We start from the raw sequence: 17,888 nt of genomic DNA, 5'->3' as shown, positions 1-17,888 counted from the left end.
TAGTTTTTACTAAAAACTTTAAAAAATCATAATACCCGTTCTACTGATTTGATTGCCATTGTTTTAGTGACAAATGATTTATTACAATTTATTATCATTTTCTTAATTGTTTTTTTTTTTTTTTGTGTTGTGTTTTTACTTTATAACTGTTTGTGTGCTGCATAAATATTTTACACATTGCCTTCAAGTTAAGCCCGACTCCTTTTTGTGCCAAATTACACAGGGATAAGCAAAGGTTCATTTAGTACCTCTTTGTGGTTTACCCTGCAAGGGATTGTGGCTGTTATTTGACCATGGTTCATATCCCAGACAACCAAAAACCCAATTTCTCAGATTAGTGTTCAGTGATTTGGATCAGGACTTGTCTTTGTGGAGTGCCATTCTGTGATTTGTGTTACACAAGAATCCCAGAAAAATAATTTGGCATCAGAGTTTAACATTTTATAAATTGCCCTCATATTTTTCCAGATTAGATTTCTGTCTCACATTTTGTGTGGACCTGTGACTCTTGTGTGCGAAGAAGGATTTGGATATTGACACCACTGACAGCAACAGCATGGCTGACCTGAGGAAGTTATGCAGGCAGAAAGAATGAACTCCTAAAGGATTATCCAGAGTTTGACTATCAAATAGCCCTTAGAGCCTGGGAGGAGGTCCACAGAATGCTACTACACAGGAGGAGGAGAAGGAAGACTGAGGAGGACTGCTTTGCAACAGCGCTAGGGCTGGGGAGGGAGGAGCTTCTTTTTCCTTTGCCCCCAGAACCAGCGGAAACTGCAAGACCCATAGGAGTGAGGTCCTCTACTGGCCCAGCACAAGAAGCAGAGCGTGTTCTCTTGCCCTGCCCCCTAAGGACCTGGGGGGACAGGAAACCTGAAGGGGAGTGCTCAGCCAGGACTAGCTGCACAAGCAGCAGGGAAAGAAGCAGAGAGAGCCCTAGACCTACAGCTCTGGAGGAAAATAAACTGTTGTGGGCTCATGAACGGAGTGTAAGAGAGCTAGACAAGCCTCAGAGTCCAACTGAAATGGTGGAAGTGTGGAGAGGTGACATCCCAAATACCACCAGACCTGGTGCCCAATTACGTGATGGGAGATGACATGCGTAGATAATGATTTGCATATGAAGTAGCTCTGAGGGTGCACAAGGTTCCTGGGGCTCAAAGGGGGGCGGTGCATAGAAACACAGGCCCACAGTGGGGCAGGACACACTGCTCACACTGGACATGGGTGACCAGAAAATATATACCCCCAGGAAAGTGATACTTGTTGCCAAATGTGGGTGGACCTCTAAGAGATACTACCAAAGGTGGATTTCTGGTGGATTTCGTGGACTTAGTTTAGAAGGCACTGGATGGTTGGGTGAAGAGTAGTGAAGTAGATATGTTTGAAGAGCTGTACAATTTAGTTGCAAGAGAGCACATGTTTAGTCATTGTTTTCCAGAGCTATGTCAACTCCTGGTTGATCGCAAAGGAGGCAGACCACTGGATGAATACCATAGTATTTGAGAAGGTAAATGGAAGTGATTCTAAGGAGTGTGGTTCAGCTTTTCCCCAACAGAATGGGGGGTACATAGTGACCCAAACAGGTCTCAGTATAGTGTTGGGGAAAGGGTTCCCATACCCCTCCTAAGAATAAGGGTGGGGTTATGGTGGATGGAGGCCAAGGGCACCTCATTGCCAACCCCAGTGCTTAAATTGCTCCCAGTTGGGGCACAAGCAAGGGAACCTGGTCTGCACCAAGAACCCATCCACTGGTGGACGCGCCACAGGAGAGGCCAATATGGCCTTAGGGGGTGGTACCCACCAAGGGCATGTAGTAGAACATGTCCTACTCTCTAGTAATTGGGAGACACACACAGAGAGTAGACAGGTGACCCTTGAGGGTGAGGGTCCTTATCTCCATCAGGTCAAAGTGCATATGAATGGAGTCCCAGTCACTGCTCTGAGGGACACTGGGGACAGCAGGATCATGGTAGTGTAAAGGCTGGTTCCCCAGAGCAGTACACTGGTCAGGTGTGCAAGATAATCCAGGCCCGGGGCAGTTCCTTGTTCATCCAATGGCCCAGGTATCCCTTGAGTGGGGTGGTGAGGAGATGTGAAGGAGGGTCATAGTTAGTCCCCAGATCCCCACAGACTGTCTTCTGGGGAATGAGTTGCCACCAGTGTCAGGGAGTAGATGGGGTGGCCACACAGGGCACCCTGAAAACCAAGACCATTACCAAATGGAGGGTACATCAGTTCAGATGGAGGGGCAAGAGGAGAAAGGGCTCACTCCTGACCCCTGTTCAGGTGCAGGGTACAGAACCTGGGCTGAGTGTCCATTCTCAGGCCACCACCCCTGGACTTGTGGGATGGAGAGTGGAAAAAGGGTGCCTAACACCTGGGTCTCTTGTCCCCCACTCTCGGAAACCTCAGAGGTCAATGACCCATGGATGGCTCGGGGCCTGGCTGTTCACATTAACAGCGGTCAGTGACCCCTGTTGATTGCTGTCCTTATGGGTAGAGTTCTCCTTTGGTTGGGGAGAAAAGTCTGATTCAAGGGGTGGAATGGGCCACATCACTTTGTTGGGCACAGTGGTACTCGCTGCCTACTGGGATGCACCTGTGAGCAAGTTATGGTTAGGTGCTGCACAGTTATGGTACACAGGTGAGAAGAAAGGTTCCCCATAGGTCAGTTCGGTAGTTAAAGAGAGTGTAGACCGAGGGATCCATCTGAATTCAGATGGAAATAAAACTGACCAGTACTTCTGCAGTAGAGGGCCACTGTTCACATTCTATCGCCTAAGCAGGGAAGTTCATCAACACATTGATTAATTTCTCCTGGCTTTAGGATGGATTTGAGACGTGTTGGACCTGGCCCTCTAAGCAGGGTCATCCCCAAACATTTTGCCTTTTACCATCTACATTGAACTGAATTTGTTTTTGTTGGCCTTAAGACTCTGTGCACTCTACCACTGCTAACCATTGCTAAAGTGCTTGTGCTCTCTCCTGAAAACATGGTTTAGTTGGCTTATACCCAATTGGTACATTTAATTTACTTACAAGTTACTTGTAGAGTGGTATCCTATATACCCTGGGCCTATAAATTAAATGCTACTAGTGGGCCTTCTGCCCTTATTGTGTCATCCACTTAAACATGTTCCAGACCTGCCGCCTGAATGCTGTGTTAAACTTCAAATTCGACTTGGCAATATAACCCCCAGACCAAGCCTTTAACCTTCCTTTTATTACATATAAGCCACCCCTAATGTAGGCCTCAGGTAGCTCATAGGACAGGGTGCTGTATAATTATAAGGTTGGACATGTACATGTAATGCTTACATGTCCTAGTAGTGAAAAACTCCTAAATTTGTTTTTATCTACTGAGGCCTATCCCTCCCACGGAATAACTTGGGGATTTCTTATTACATTTAATAAGTTATAATTTCCAATTGGGAGCAGGTAGCTATGTTACAATTTAATGGTAAAGTCTATTTTCTTATTATCATTTTAAAAATGGCACTTTTGGAAAGTTGCCATTTTTCTCCCCATAGCCATTTTGTACCTGTAGCCTGCCGGGAGTCACATGACTGTGTGTAACCGACGGACTTTGTGAATTTCTCCCAGGCAAGTCACATAATAGAGATGTTAGGTGCCTCAATGGGCCATCTGCTGGCAGGATAATGGGGGGTGGGGGTGCCTGAGCCCAGCCTCACTTGCATCTGAATAGGGTGTTCTATGCCTTCACACAAAGATCTTAATGACCCCCGCCCTCCTCCCCCCACACTGGAAACAGCCTGGAGCTAGGGGAGCGGAGTCCAGAAATTCCATGCAATTCAAAGAACCTTTCTAGAAGCTTCCTCCACCTACCAGAGTAAGGGCACAAGGGTATAAAAATAGGACATTCAGACCCACTCTTCAGTACACTTCTAGACCTGTGAATACTCTGCCAGGAAGAAGGACTGCTGTACTGCTGGAAGGACTGCCACTCTGCTAGAAAGCTGCTCTGAAGGACTGCTGCCCTGTTGACCTGCTGCTCTGTTTGCTGCTGCTGGGCTACAAGGACTGAATCTTCAACTGTCCCAGGACCACAAGAGTTACCCACAAGGGCTAGTTTGCTGGCCTTCTGTTCAGAGCCATGGGACGTAAAAGACTTCCTCCATCGTTAACCTGCACCTGGTCCCAGCTTGAGTGAGTCTTGACCCTCCAAGTGGTGCCTTTCCAGTCTTGACCTTTGGAAGTGGTGCTAAAGGTGCCCAGATAGCCAAAATCAAAAACTGGGGAATTTTCAATTAAAAAACTGCTCTGAGAACCAGGAGGAGAATGGGCCCAACCTGCTCGCCTATACACTTGAGATGAATCTCTGGTCTGATTGACTCTGCGGCTTCTCCGGCTACCTTCTTCTCTGCAGCAGTGATTTTTTTTCTGTGGTTCTTCATCAAAGGGCTATACAACTTCATAGAACTGTCTTCACCTACAGCCATCTGCCTCACCCCACTGAAGATTTTCAACTTCCATTTCAGCAACTATGTCCAAATGTAGAAATCTTCATCAAGGCATCAACCCAATGACATCTGACGATGACACTCCCTCTCGGACACCTCCTGCAGCCTTGCCCTACTGAACTTTATCTTCTGAGAACATTTCTCTTAGAAATGTTTCTAACTCCGAAGGTAAGCACTAACCAGGCCCAATCCACTTCTTGTATCTGAACCGCACTCTATCAAGGTTGGCCATATTTTTTCGACTTTGAGCTGGTATTGCGTGACTAGATGCCCATGGTGGGTGCTTTGAACCTTTAGAAGCTAGTTTTTACTAAAAACTGTAAACATTCCTAACTCATCATTTTGGTGTCAAATGATTTATCACAATTAACTCTAGTTTTCTAAATTAGTTTGGGATTTTTCTTGTGTTGCGTTTTCACTTTATTACTGTTTGATAGCTGCATAAACACTTTACACACTGAGTCTAAATTAAGCCTGACTGCTTTTGTGCAATGCTACCCAGGGCTAAGCACAGGTTAAATTTGGGACTTTTTGTGGTTCACCCTGCAAGGGCTTGTGGCTGTTGCTTAACCACGGCTCACACCCCAGTTAACCAAGAAACCAATTTCTCACATTGGAGCACTGATCAAATTACTTTAGATCCCTGTATGGGAGCTAAATTGGTAACCAAAGAAAAATAACAAAATCCATTGTTGAAACATAAGTAATATAATTATAATTGAATATGTAAATTTGTCAACAATAATGACAAAAGCAGGAAGAGTTCACATATATGATGTAAATCAAGAAAGTTTCAAGATGTTGTGTTTTTTCCTACTCAATTGAATATTATGGCACCACTGGTATGTGTGAGCTAACATGATTCTACATTCTACAGGTGGCAATTTTCTCTGCATTGCTTGAACATATTAATGCTTAATAAATTGCATTGCTTGTACATATTAATGCTTAATAAATATATCTGACAATTATTTATATTTTTGGGCTACTTCACTTCCTCTGATGGTACTTCAAATGGGTCTACCTGTATCACAGATAAAAGAACCTGAAGGTTGGCCTGCCCTTGCTTTTGTCACTCTAAACAGTTTGGAGCCAGGACCAGGGAAAGGCGAAGAACTGACCAGAACCAGTTTTGGGGGTAGGCCAGGGAATTCCCACACACAAAAGCAGACCCTAGGTATAAAAGTGGAACCTTCAGAAACTCTCATCAGAACACTCCTTGACCAGTGGAAGATTCAGAATATGGACTTCCCTGCTGCTGAAGGAACTACATTGCAGGCAGAAGAAGGAAGTTTGGACCTACTTCCCTTTATCCCAGGCAACTCAAGAGTGAATCCAAGGGTTCGTTGGCTGATGCCCCGGTGTGAGCTACAGGCATACAACAAGCTTCCAGAGGCATACCTGCAACTACCAGGTCCAACTGAACCTGCCTGAGCCCCGCTGCTTGCCTCTGCGTGAGTGAGTCCTGATAACAAAGCAGTGTCCCCCAGGTCCTGAATACCTCTCTGGCATCAATGCAAACTCATTCTCAAGAAAAGGTAAAAATCCTGACATTGGGCTTCTCGCAACCGCAAAGTGACCTATTCACGTCAAGAGTCGACTGGCTGCGATGACTGCCAATGCGATGCTGCAGTAGGAGCCACTCTTCCAACGACTGGCAACACAAACCAGCAGCAACCGTTCATGTTGATCAACAAATGCAAACCTCTAATGACGATGGACTCTACAAGCTACAGCAACAGTCAGTGATCGCCAACCTGCTCCTTGCAGCCGTCTCCATTGCAAACAGAACTCTCTGGCTGGACTTGGGAAAGTAACTCTTCAGCAGGACTCTGGTCCCTGTAACTGACCCATGCTTCAACACAGTCACCATAAACTTGAGACTCTCTGCCGGGCCCATTCAACCAGATAACCACAAGGTGGTTTGTACTATTTCTACCTAAAACTTTAAAAATGAATATCTCCAGTTTTACTGATTTAATTTTTCTCATTCTGGCATCATGTTATTCATTCAAATGTACTCCATTTGTCTGACTTGGTTTGGGGTTTTTCTTGTATTGTGTTTAGCCTTTATTAATTCTTGTGTGGTGCATGAAAACTTTACAGATTGGCTGCAAGGTAGGCCTGACAAATTTGTACCAAGCTACCAGAGGGTAAAGCACAGGTTAATTGTGTGACCTTTGTGGTTCACCTTGACAGGGATTGAGTTTATTATCTCAATTAATAAACCAACTTGTTAAACACAGCAAACCATTATTCAACCTATCAACTACAGTTGGGGAGCCTGTCTCCTTATCTCACCTTATAAATGATAGCGTAATTTTACAATTTGTTTGTGTGCAAATCACCTTTTTTGTGAAGACAGTGAGAGTAGATGTGTTGAAGATCAATGGATGAAGATTCATGAAGCTATGAACCTGCCAGGTATAATGCTTTTGCTTGGCTGTGTATAGAGAAAGGACCTTGACATATGTAGGATATTGGAGTTTTAGTCACAATCCTTGTTAGAGTGAACCACAAATGTCACTAAATAAACCTGTGCTTAACCCTTTGGTAGTTTGGCACAAAGCAGTCAGGCTTAACTTAGAGGCACAGTGTAAATTAGCTATGCAGTACTCAAACAGTAATAAAGTGAAAACAAAACACAAGACATATCCCGATTTAATTTAGGAAAATAGAGTCAATGTTATAAATAAAATGACACCAAAATAATGTTTAAAAAATCTGTAGAACTCGAGTTATACATTTTTAAAGTTTAAGGTTCAAAATGAAGCCAAAAAGTGCTAAGCTTCAACTGGGTTCATCTGGTTGCTCTTGACTGGGACAAAGTTGAAAGTTAGGGCCGACCGCGATGGAGCACGGGTCGGACATGGGACCTGGTTTGTTCCAATGAAATTTTTTACCTTTGATATGGAAGTCAAAAATCCTCAGATGGGCGAAGCAGTAGTCTGTGGTCCAAGAGGGCTCCATATCGTCGAATAGCCGCTGGATGAGTACTTGGTGAAGCCTCTGACTTTTGGGGAGAAAGCTCAGAGCAGGAGAAACTTGAATTCCACTCCCAGAGGAGGTTCCTCTCTGGACGGACCCAGCAGTTACGCAACTTCGTTGGATTAGCTTGGAGGTTGTTCCTGCTCCCACACTGGTTCTCAGAGCAAACATTTGGCAAAAAAAGTGTCAGGTTTCAGGAAACGTCAGGAGGGGTACACTTTGACACAAGCCAAAGATTCAGTACCTTTGAGGACAGCACTTGGGAGTCAAAATTGACTCCAGCAAAGGCCAGCAGCAGGGTCTGGGCAAGTTCAATTTGAACTGGTCAGGTGGGAATGCAAGAGAATAACTCTTTGAGCTTGCTGTGTCTCTGTAACCCAAAGAGGTCAGGATTATCACACTCGGAGTTGACGTCTTTGTCCTGGGTGCAAGAGGGAGAGCAGGTTCAGTGTTCAAGGCTCTTCTCAGGTCACTAGGTTCTTCCAAAGGCCCAGAAGTGATCAGAGGAGGGTATTGAGGATTCCACATTCACACAGTGCCAATCTGTGGGTAGAGGAAACTCATGGCCACACTCTAAGCAGGGGCAATTTTTTCAGGGGTGACCATATCCACTTTTTGCAACATTACCTGTGTGTTTTACTGTATTATCCCACATTGCCCCTCTGTAACTAAATCCAACCTAGTAAAACCTATCTTGTCCTAGTCAGGGTTCCCAGTTCCCACCTAGAGGTGTGGCTAAGATAATGAGCAATCTGTCCTTTCTGGTGAACCCCAACCGGTTCTGGGGCATCCAACCTCACTCCCCTGCCCCCACTGGGTTTGATCGAACCTGACTAAGTAGACAAAGGGAAACAGGCCTAAATATGAGCTACATCTGATAGTGGAAGGGTAAGCACTCTGTGGAGCTCAGGAAGGAGCTGGTACAACCCCCAGGCTGGATTGTTTTTCCTGTTCTAAATCTCTAGTCTGAAAAGATTGTACTTTCATAAATACTGCTGGAATCAGGGAGTTTAGCATTTATAGAGTGGTAACATCAAAAGCATCAGTTACTGAGTGAGGGTCCCATCAACATTTGGGGTCATCTTAGAAATTATTTTTGTTTCTGCCAGCAAGCCAATCACTCATGTCTCTCTCTAGTAATAAACAAATGTGAGGACATTTCCCCAAGGTTTCGCTATTAGAGTTAGTGCAAAGATCAGTAAGAGAAATATAATAGGAATGACTCAGGTTGTCATCTTGACGTAAAATGAGGTGCAAATTCTGATAAAAAATGTGGTGCAAATCTGTGTCTCTTATAATACTGTCTAAAATTTGATCTCCTACATCAGTGGAGCTCTTACCTAACAGAGAAAGAGACTGAAGATCTGCATGCCTCCAAGAGATATTATTGACTGTGCAAATGTAGTATGTCTACCTATGTGCTCTAACTGCCAAGAGCAATCAAATGCACGAGATGGTGTCAGGGTAGGTGGAGATAGAAGTCTTGGGGGGATTAAACAAACTGGTTGGTACAATTAACAGAATCACCACAAGAACCTCGGCTATAATAGCCATTACTTAGAGTAAAAATACATTTCCATGACACAAGTTTACCAGCAGCTGTAAGCTGTTACAAATGTGTGCAAGTTGGATGTCACTGGATATTCAAAGACTGAATGATAAAACCACCCAGAACTCTAAACCCTACTAAAAACAACTTTTGTTACTTCCCAGGTTTGGTCTCTTCCTTTGGGGAAGGCATTTCTTCAAAGATTTTATTTTATGCTAAGCCTCATGGGGTTTTCTAGACTCTAAACGTAACATGAAAGAACATAAAACCATCTGACAAGCTGCACAATTTATGGAGTAAATTCTGAGCAGAGATATATCCTATATACCTGAAGATGATCTAAGAACTTTTGTACAGGATTTTAAATTGCAAAGGTTGGGGAGGGGAACTGTATTTGACAAGGACTGTCAAAGTGTTTCTTCCCAACTGTAAAGCTATATTTATCTCTGCTGCTAGTTCGGGGATGGGACATGTGTTTTACATCCATCTAACAGACCCAGAATCTATTTCGCTTAGCGGTGAGGGTGATTTTTACATTGTCTAGTTTGCCTATATAGGGATTTTTGTAATGTAAACAACTGGATTAATAATTGGGATAATCAGGGGACCTACAGTCTTGTGACAGCCAGTTGATTTTAAGAGTTGAGGTGGCAAAGTTTTCTTTCCAAAATATTCTTTCTCAGTTGTTTTTTTACACATTGCAACTATTATTTGAAAATCCTTACACCTATTGCACACATAATTCCTTCCTATTTATCAGTTTTTTATTTTTACATTATATTTAAAACGAGTTGGGTTTGCAACAGTTATTTTTGCTGAATGTTTCGTTAGGTCTCATTTTTCAATGTAGTCTTTGTCTGATCCATTTGGCTTGGCCCATATGTGCCATAATACGTAAAAACATACCAAAGTAAGTTGTCAGGCTCACTAAGATGCTCAAATTCACATCTGCTTTTGGCAGCAGATCTTGCATTCACTAAGATAAAATTTAAAAGAAGTGCATATTGAAGTGAATGGGGCTGTCTGCGCAAGAGACACTGGGCATGATGAAAGATCTTCACTACTTAGGCCTCGATTACAAGTTGCATGGTACTGGCAGGGTGCAAACTTCACATGTGGAGTATACATTACTATGGTGTAACACTACACCAGTCCCATGCAATTGTGATTTAAACCCCATGCAATGGGGAATAACGCTGTGGGTCTAGATTATTCAGTTGTAATCCCACACCCAATTCCCAATTCCGAGAGGTTTTTACACATACATATACCACCTGCAGTGAGCAGGTGGTAAATTTATGCCATGACCTGACTGTGGGGTGGAGGAGGAAGGAGTGCAGTGTGTGGTGAAGAAAAGAAGAGCAAACTAAGGGCCAGATGTAGGTAGGTAAAAAATTGCGACTCGCAAATTGCGAGTATTTGCGACTCGCAATTTGCGAGTCGATAACTGCAATGCAGGTAGAAATTGCGAGGACAACTTGCGACTCGCACACGGAGTCGCACCGCAGATAGCGAGTCCACTGTTTGCGAGGTCGCTATTTGCGACCGCGCAAAAAACGGACTCGCAATTTGCGAGTGTGCGTCGCAAATAGCGACTGTGCTGAAAATTGAATGCAGGTGCTGCAGAACACTCTGGAAAACACTTCAGAACACTCAGGAAAACACTTCCTGGCTCATGATGATGACATCACAGCCAGGAAGTTTACAAATACACCTGGGAGGAGGGAGGACCACACCCATTGCAACTTCAGCACAGCTAACAAACAGAGCTCCTGCAACCATGGCTGACAATCCTAGGAAAAGGAAGCTAAAGTTTGCTGAAAAGGAGTTGGAGGTCTGACTGATGAGTGCTGTCAGCACCATGACGAGCTGTTTGGCAGGGCAGCCCTCACCGTGCCAGACACAGTGAAGAAAAGAATTTGGCAGGAGATCCAGGACAAGGTCAACTCCCTGGGGGTCAGCCACCGGAGTGTGGAAGAACTGAAGAAAAGGTGGTATGACCTGCGCTCCCGGACCAAGGAGAGGGTGGCAGAGCGGCTCCGGGAGATGAGAGGCACAGGAGGGGGACCATCGACGGTACCACCACCCACACCCCTGGAGGAAAGGGTAGAAGAGACCCTAGAGCCTGAGGCTGTAAGCGGGATGGGAGATCTGGACACCTCTGAGCCAGGACCATCAACCGGTGAGTACCATGTGACATTCATGTACCCTCATCAATGCCATACCCCCACCCACCTTGTACACAGGGGCATGCACAACCAAGAAAGCTCCATTTCAGAGTAGCAAACACCAGAATGATGCATTATGGGCAATGTAGTCAAGTAGGCAGTTCATAGGCAATAGTTTATTAGGAAGTTGATAACAGATAGTAGACACTGACAGTGTGTTCCCTATGTCCCACAGGTCTCCCACAAGACACTCCCACCAGCCCAAGCAGCCAGGGGCCAATGGTCAGCCAGCACACACAGGAGATAACAGGACCAGCCACCACTGCTACCTGCACCACCAACACCATGCCCTCTCAGGAAACACCTGTTGCAACAGTGGTGTGTGAGCCTGCACCAGGTACGAGCCAGAGTGCCACGGCAGACAATACAGGGCCTCAACCGCTTCGCAGGCGACGTAGAATATCAAAAGCAGAGCGGCAGGCAGAGTCAGGGCATGCCTCCACATCACCAACCGAGGCCCAACTGCTACGGGGTCAGCGCCTGCAAAACCAACAATTAAGGAGGATTAGTGGGGTATTGTGGCGCTTTGAACGCAATCATGCCATCAGTATACAGCAGGTACATTCGGAGTTGCAGGTGATCGGTACCAACACGGGTGACCTTGCACTGTCTATGCGCCAACTAGTGGCAGGACTGCTAACGCAGAGTGACACTGCACGGCGCAGGGACCGCCAGCTGCTGCAACGCCTGGACAGGATGGCCTCCTCTATAGTTAGGCTGGCTGTCAACACAACAGGGCTGTCTAGGTGCACAGTCAGCCTCCAGGTGGACATGGGCCACTTTGCAGGTGATGTGGCATGGGGACTGGGCCGTCTCAGCCATACAATGGACCTCATGGAGGCACGGCAGGTGGCTAGGGGCACAGGCGACACGCCACAGGACAGTGAGGAGGGCTCCACTGTCAGCAGTGTCTCTGCCATTGACAACAGGGTGCTACGTAGTGGAAGCACAAGGCAGGGCACTGCTGACCCCCCTAGTACCAGCCAGGCTGGCCGAGCCCGCCGTAGGGTGTGAGCTCCACACTGTCCTTGGGTTTGGGGTATATGATGTCAATGTGTCCCATGCCAGGTGGACTATTGAAGCCCCTGAACTGTTCCTATTGTACATAGTTTTGTGATTTGCACTTATTAAATCACTTGTTCTTTCCACTTAACACATGGACTCATGGTGTGTTACTATGGTGAGTATGGTAAAAGTTGGCACGTAACTTCCAAAGTATTGGTTTGCAATGTGTTCCCGTCTCAGTCTGCCTTGATTTGCGATGCTCCTATCCCCATGATGGCGATGTGGTTGCTCTTGCTCTTCATCCTCAGAATCTGGGTCTTCAGGGGTGAGAGGTAGCCCACGTCGGGTGGCAATGTTGTGCAGTATAGCGCATGCAACAACTATTTTGAAAGCTGTTATTGGGGTATACTGGAGGGCACCTCCACTTCGGTGGAGGCATCTGAACCTTGATTTCAGCAGTCCAAAGGTACGTTCTATCATGTTCCTGGTCCTCTTATGTGCACTGTTGTATCGCCTCTCGCAATCATTGCTGGGTGTTAAGTACGGAGTTAGTATCCATGGATGTAGTGCATATGCACTGTCACCTGTTTGGCACAAAACGTACAAAGTTAGCAAGGCATGGGTGGTTTGCACATTGACCTGTGTGCATGTCTTCAAGGTGTATTCAGCTCTACCTAGGAGGTATCCGTCTCCAAACTCCCCACGTTCCAGGCGTTGGTGTATCCCACTGTGCCTAAAAATGTAGGAGTCATGAGTACTGTCTGGAAATTTGGCAAACATGTCAGTGATGATATAATGGGCGTCACATACCACCTGAATATTGAGTGAGTGGGTACACTTCCTATTGCGGAACAGATATTCCAGGTTTGCAGGAGGGCATATTTGTATATGTGTCCCATCTACACACCCTATGACATGGGGGGAAGTTGGCAATCCTGTAAAATTCCAACTTGGTGCTGTTAATTTCTGCCTCATTCCTGGGTAGGTATATGTATCGGGACATGTGTGTGAGTAAGGCGTCTAGGAATGCCCTAAAGAACCGTGATTGTGCACTTTGGGATACCCCACCTGCCACAGCAATGACCCCCTGATAGCTACCCGAGGCCAAGAGGTGCAGTGAACATAGCACTTGCACATGCGTAGGGATGGCGCAGCCGCGCACAGTCTGGCGTTTTAGCTGTGGTTTGAGAAAATCTATTAAATCTAGTATAGCTGCGCTGCTAAGTCTATATTTATCATAAATGTCCTCCTCAGTTTGCTGGAAGAGTGTCTGCCTTGTTCTGTATATCTTCTCCTGTCTCTGGCTCCTCCTCCTTCTCTGCTGGGTGGCGTGGGCTCTCCTCCTCACGGCTATCAGGTATATCTCCGCCATCTTGAGTAACCCAGATGCCTTCTAGGTCTCCTTTTATACTTTGGTAATGGTTACCACCTGCTCTGAGTTAGTGGTAAATTGGAAGTGCAAAATGGGCTTTTTGCGACTAGGTGCAATTTTCGAGTTGCTATTGCACATGGTTTGCGACTCGCAAATTGTGACTTCCTATTTGCGGGTCGCAAAATGAGGTCGCAAATTTTGCGATTCGGTAACGGCTCGCATCGCATTTTGCGAGTCGGAAATGGGATGTTTGCATCCCATTTCTGATTTTGCGGGGTCGCAAATTGCGAATCGGGCCATTTGCGACTCGCAAAAGTTTGCTACATCTGGCCCTAAGTTCTGTCAGGGGGGCACTGTATGCTCCATTCTGTCAGAAAAAAGGGGAAATAGGCTCTGCTGCAGCAAAGCATCCTGCATTTGTTTAGGGCAGAATTATACCTTGTAGAATCGGATCTGGTGTTCCAAACTGGAGAAAACAGGGTCCAGGAACACAGCTCCACTCAATTAGGTGGAGCAGAATTCCATATGGTAATTCCACTGTGCCACAGTGCTATTAATGTCACCCGTGCAGCTACAAAGAGTATAGAGAGAACAGGGAATTCAGGCCCATATCTGTTTGGCATTCAACACTGGGTATGCGTTCTTATGGATGTGGAGTATGTTGTGCTGCAGGTCAACTAGAAGAGCATATTGGCAAAGACAGGTTTTCCTTAAACATGATGCCAGCACATCCCTGCATGCATCAGCATGGCACCCATCACTCAGGGCTTTTAAGAAGGAGTCACCCACAACCAGGCAAGGATGTAGGAAGATCATCCTACCTCCAAGCAGATCAAAGGAAGGGGAAAAGGCGAGAAAGTAAAAAAAAAAAAAAATCCCAACAAGAATATTTAGCTAAAATACATGCTCAGGCACCCGCAACCTAGAATTAAATTCAAAGAATATCTCTGTGTGGCTGTCCAAAATGTAGTTGTCATTTAGGGCACATAAACAAAGAACCGCCAATAACAGGGTAACAGGGACAGGGGATGGAGACATAACCACCAATCCCAAGGCAACTTGTAGGGTGGGAAACCTGAAAAGAAATGTGACTTGCAGACAGGCAGCTTAATTTGCTATAAAGACAAAGCTACAGTCTGCAGACTTCTACAAATGGTCATACTGCGAAAGCAGGGGATTGAGCTTGTTAGGTGAACCCCAGTAAGTCCTCATAACCGTGCAGAATTCTAAAATGATATTTCATATCATGCATCATCCTGGCTAAAGTTTGAGAGATGTAATTACGAGCATGGCCTTATTACCTAACGTAGTGATTTTAAAGTGTGAAACGTTCACCTCTTTTTGGTCAAAGTATTGGCAAGTACAAAAGCTTTCTTAAAATGAAGAGGGCCAACGCTCTTCCAGAAGTTTAAAGGATATCACTTGACAAAAACAGTAAAATTAAAAATAAAGTAACAGGAGGGCACTCTTCCCTAAAACTCACAACGAAAATAGGAAATGGTGACAAATTAGGAAGAAAATAAAAACTTTGGAAATACAATTAAAAATTCTGTAAAATAGTTAAAAACAGCTTCTACCCCACGGTATCCGCCATTTTTATACATTTCAGGCGGTACATTATTAATATGACAATATAAACTTTCAACATTATGTTATCAGACAAATAGTTCTGTTTATTTTTACTACAATATTGTTGCCTTCCTTTTATATGTATTATTAACGCACTTAATTGATTTTGTTGATCTATTTAAACATTTGAATACATATGTTCAAACTGAAAAACAAAGAAAAAGACTTACGTGGGGGTTTAGTGTGCTTATATTCTAGCTTGTGTTGTGGATTCTTCCTAAAATATCAAATTATAACGAATGTAAGTTACGTTAAAACAATTGCATGCACTGAAATCAGATTTTATTTTAGAAAATGGCAAAGAACAAAACCTTATTTCTAATTATCTACATCATTCTAGCCGTGAGCACAGACAGAGACACTGAGCCAAGCAGCATGAAATAAAACATACACATTTGGCTGTATGAAATACACCGACAGAATTCAGGTCGGTGTGAAACCTCGCATGTTCCATACTCAGTAGCGTCTTTCAAATAAAGCCCACATTTCGAATAGGGATTTGAATGAGACACTGCCGATGGGCACAGTACAAGCGCATTTGTAATAATGAACTAATTATAGAATACCTCTGTCCGTAGTCTTTATGTGTTTCACCGTGCTAATCCTTTTTTGATGTTTGAGGCATTTCATGCCTAATCCTCCTTAGTTTTTATGCACAAAAGGTATCCAGGCCAAATGTGCATCTCCCCCCTCCCCAGATGTTAGGAATTCTAAATGTACCAAGGGTTTGTGGATTTCCCCTCAAAGGACCCATGAAAACAGCCAAACTATAACAATTTTAAGAAAAATGAGGAAACCATACTGTGGAAGAAAGTATATGTCGCTTTCCAAAAATGTCACCCACAAAAGTTTTGCCTTGGTAACATCACCATCCTTCCAGCTTTCAGGAACAAAGACAGTTTAAAAATAATTATCATCGTGTTTGCATTTTTCAAAGTGGTAGTCCATTTTGTCTTAGTTCTGGTTTCTAGTTATTTGAAGGTTGTGGTAGAAACAGGTATGAAACCCATGGATGAACCAGGAAAGTAATACATTCTGAAAACTATTTGTTTTTAAACAAAATTTGGCAGAGGGCCATTTGTATAGCTTTTTTCATGGTTTCCAAAATAATTCAAATTAAAGAGCATGAAAAAAGTCGAAAAAAATGAAAATAGGTGACAGAGTTTTCTCTGTACTTTTTGCCCTGATGGCAAGTTTACAAAGAGTAGCATACTGTTAAGTTCCCCAGGCCCATCTGGTCACATGCCTATATAGTGTTGGTTCACCAAAAACAACAAGTGACCTACAGCTTATAATTATTTTTTACTGTGTAAAAACTGTGCAATAATTCATATGGTAAAAGCTAATGGATAAAAAATGTATGTTAAGAAAACCTATGTATTTTTTTAATGTGCCCAAAATACTGAGTTCACAAACAGTAGTTATTGGTTATTGGAATTTGTAATAACATATTATCATGTACTTTAGAGTTCATGTCCTAAAATGGGTCCTTTCTTGCACACTGGCTTACATTTCGAATTTGGAAATGGAGTGAAATTCAACTTATAATAACAAATGTTATTCAATTCTGTATTTCCACATTTCCCCCTGCGCAAATAGTACCTCATTTGTGTGGTGGGTTTTCCGCCATGATAGGAAAAAGCCCCAAAACACAATGTGAAGACATCAAATTTAGCCCGTAAAAAACATCACACATATTGGTGAAGTGAGTACCTGGGGTATTCGGCCTCCACTGAGGGAAACTTACAAAGCTGAGTAATTTCTGAAAACTAGATACTAAGGAGAGTCCAGGATAGTATGGCTTGCAAGGATCCCATGATCATTTAATACACTCCTATGGCTAAAATCACAAAATCACACATGTTCCTCACGTTTCTGTGAAAATAAGTTTCAGAATCTAAAGGGATACTCAAAATTCCTACTGCCCAATGTTCCTACACTTCTCCAGATAAAAATGGTACCCCACTTGTGAGGCTGGCCCCATTCATTGTGACACGCTAGGCCCCAAAAAACAACATGGACACCTCATAGGTTCACCATGAGAAATGATCCATTTTGGCCATGTGGGTAACTGTGATATTTTGCACCTAGGCTTGGATGCCAAACATTTATTGATTCTTTTAGTAGGAGTGGGGCATGCATAGTTATACCTTGATAAAAAGAAAGTAACAATAAATACACTCTGGATGGAGGGCCACTTTGGCTTTGCAAAACATGTAGAAGGGAGCAACAAGAGACATTTTTCCCTGTAAGGAATATAAAGAAAAATACTCCACTTGGATAAATTTAAGATACCTTCCAACAGGCCCCATATCAGGTGGGTTAATAGTGACCAGTTGGGTTTTTGTTTTTTTAGCAACAGTTATGCGTACAGGGACTCATACACGCCCATATGCTATGAAAAACATGTAAATACAAAGCTCAGGGAACATACAGGATTTGTAGGTGCTCCAAAAACACGTAATACCCAGAGCCAACAACTGAGTTGCACCTTACAATGATTTTTCATTGTGTACCAACTATAGAGCAATTCATATGGTAAAGTACAACAAATGAAAAATTGGTATGCAGGAAACCTATGTATTTTTGCAAAATGCACATGATATTGAGTATAATGAGTTTACGATCAGCAG

General features: G+C 44.0%; 1 protein-coding gene across 4 annotated transcripts in view; it reads right to left on the bottom strand.

Moving 5' to 3' along the window:
* Positions 1–17,888, bottom strand: part of APLF (aprataxin and PNKP like factor) — a 617,611-nt gene that overhangs the window by 61,813 nt on the left and 537,910 nt on the right. For 2 of the 4 annotated variants that reach the window (XM_069234080.1, XM_069234078.1), the window contains exon 9: positions 15,426–15,472. The exons of 1 other annotated variant lie outside the window; for it this stretch is intronic. In XM_069234080.1, coding sequence (XP_069090181.1) covers positions 15,426–15,472 — 47 coding nt within the window. Of the gene's footprint in view, positions 1–11,499; positions 11,730–15,425; positions 15,473–17,888 lie in introns of those variants that run through there. One more of the 4 variants, XM_069234079.1, reaches the window with a different exon arrangement.

The sequence above is a fragment of the Pleurodeles waltl genome, chromosome 5, assembly GCF_031143425.1.
Source record: "Pleurodeles waltl isolate 20211129_DDA chromosome 5, aPleWal1.hap1.20221129, whole genome shotgun sequence".
NCBI lineage: Eukaryota > Metazoa > Chordata > Amphibia > Caudata > Salamandridae > Pleurodeles > Pleurodeles waltl.
The sequence above is the reverse complement of the archived record's forward strand: the minus strand, read 5'-3'. Positions and strand labels throughout refer to the sequence as shown.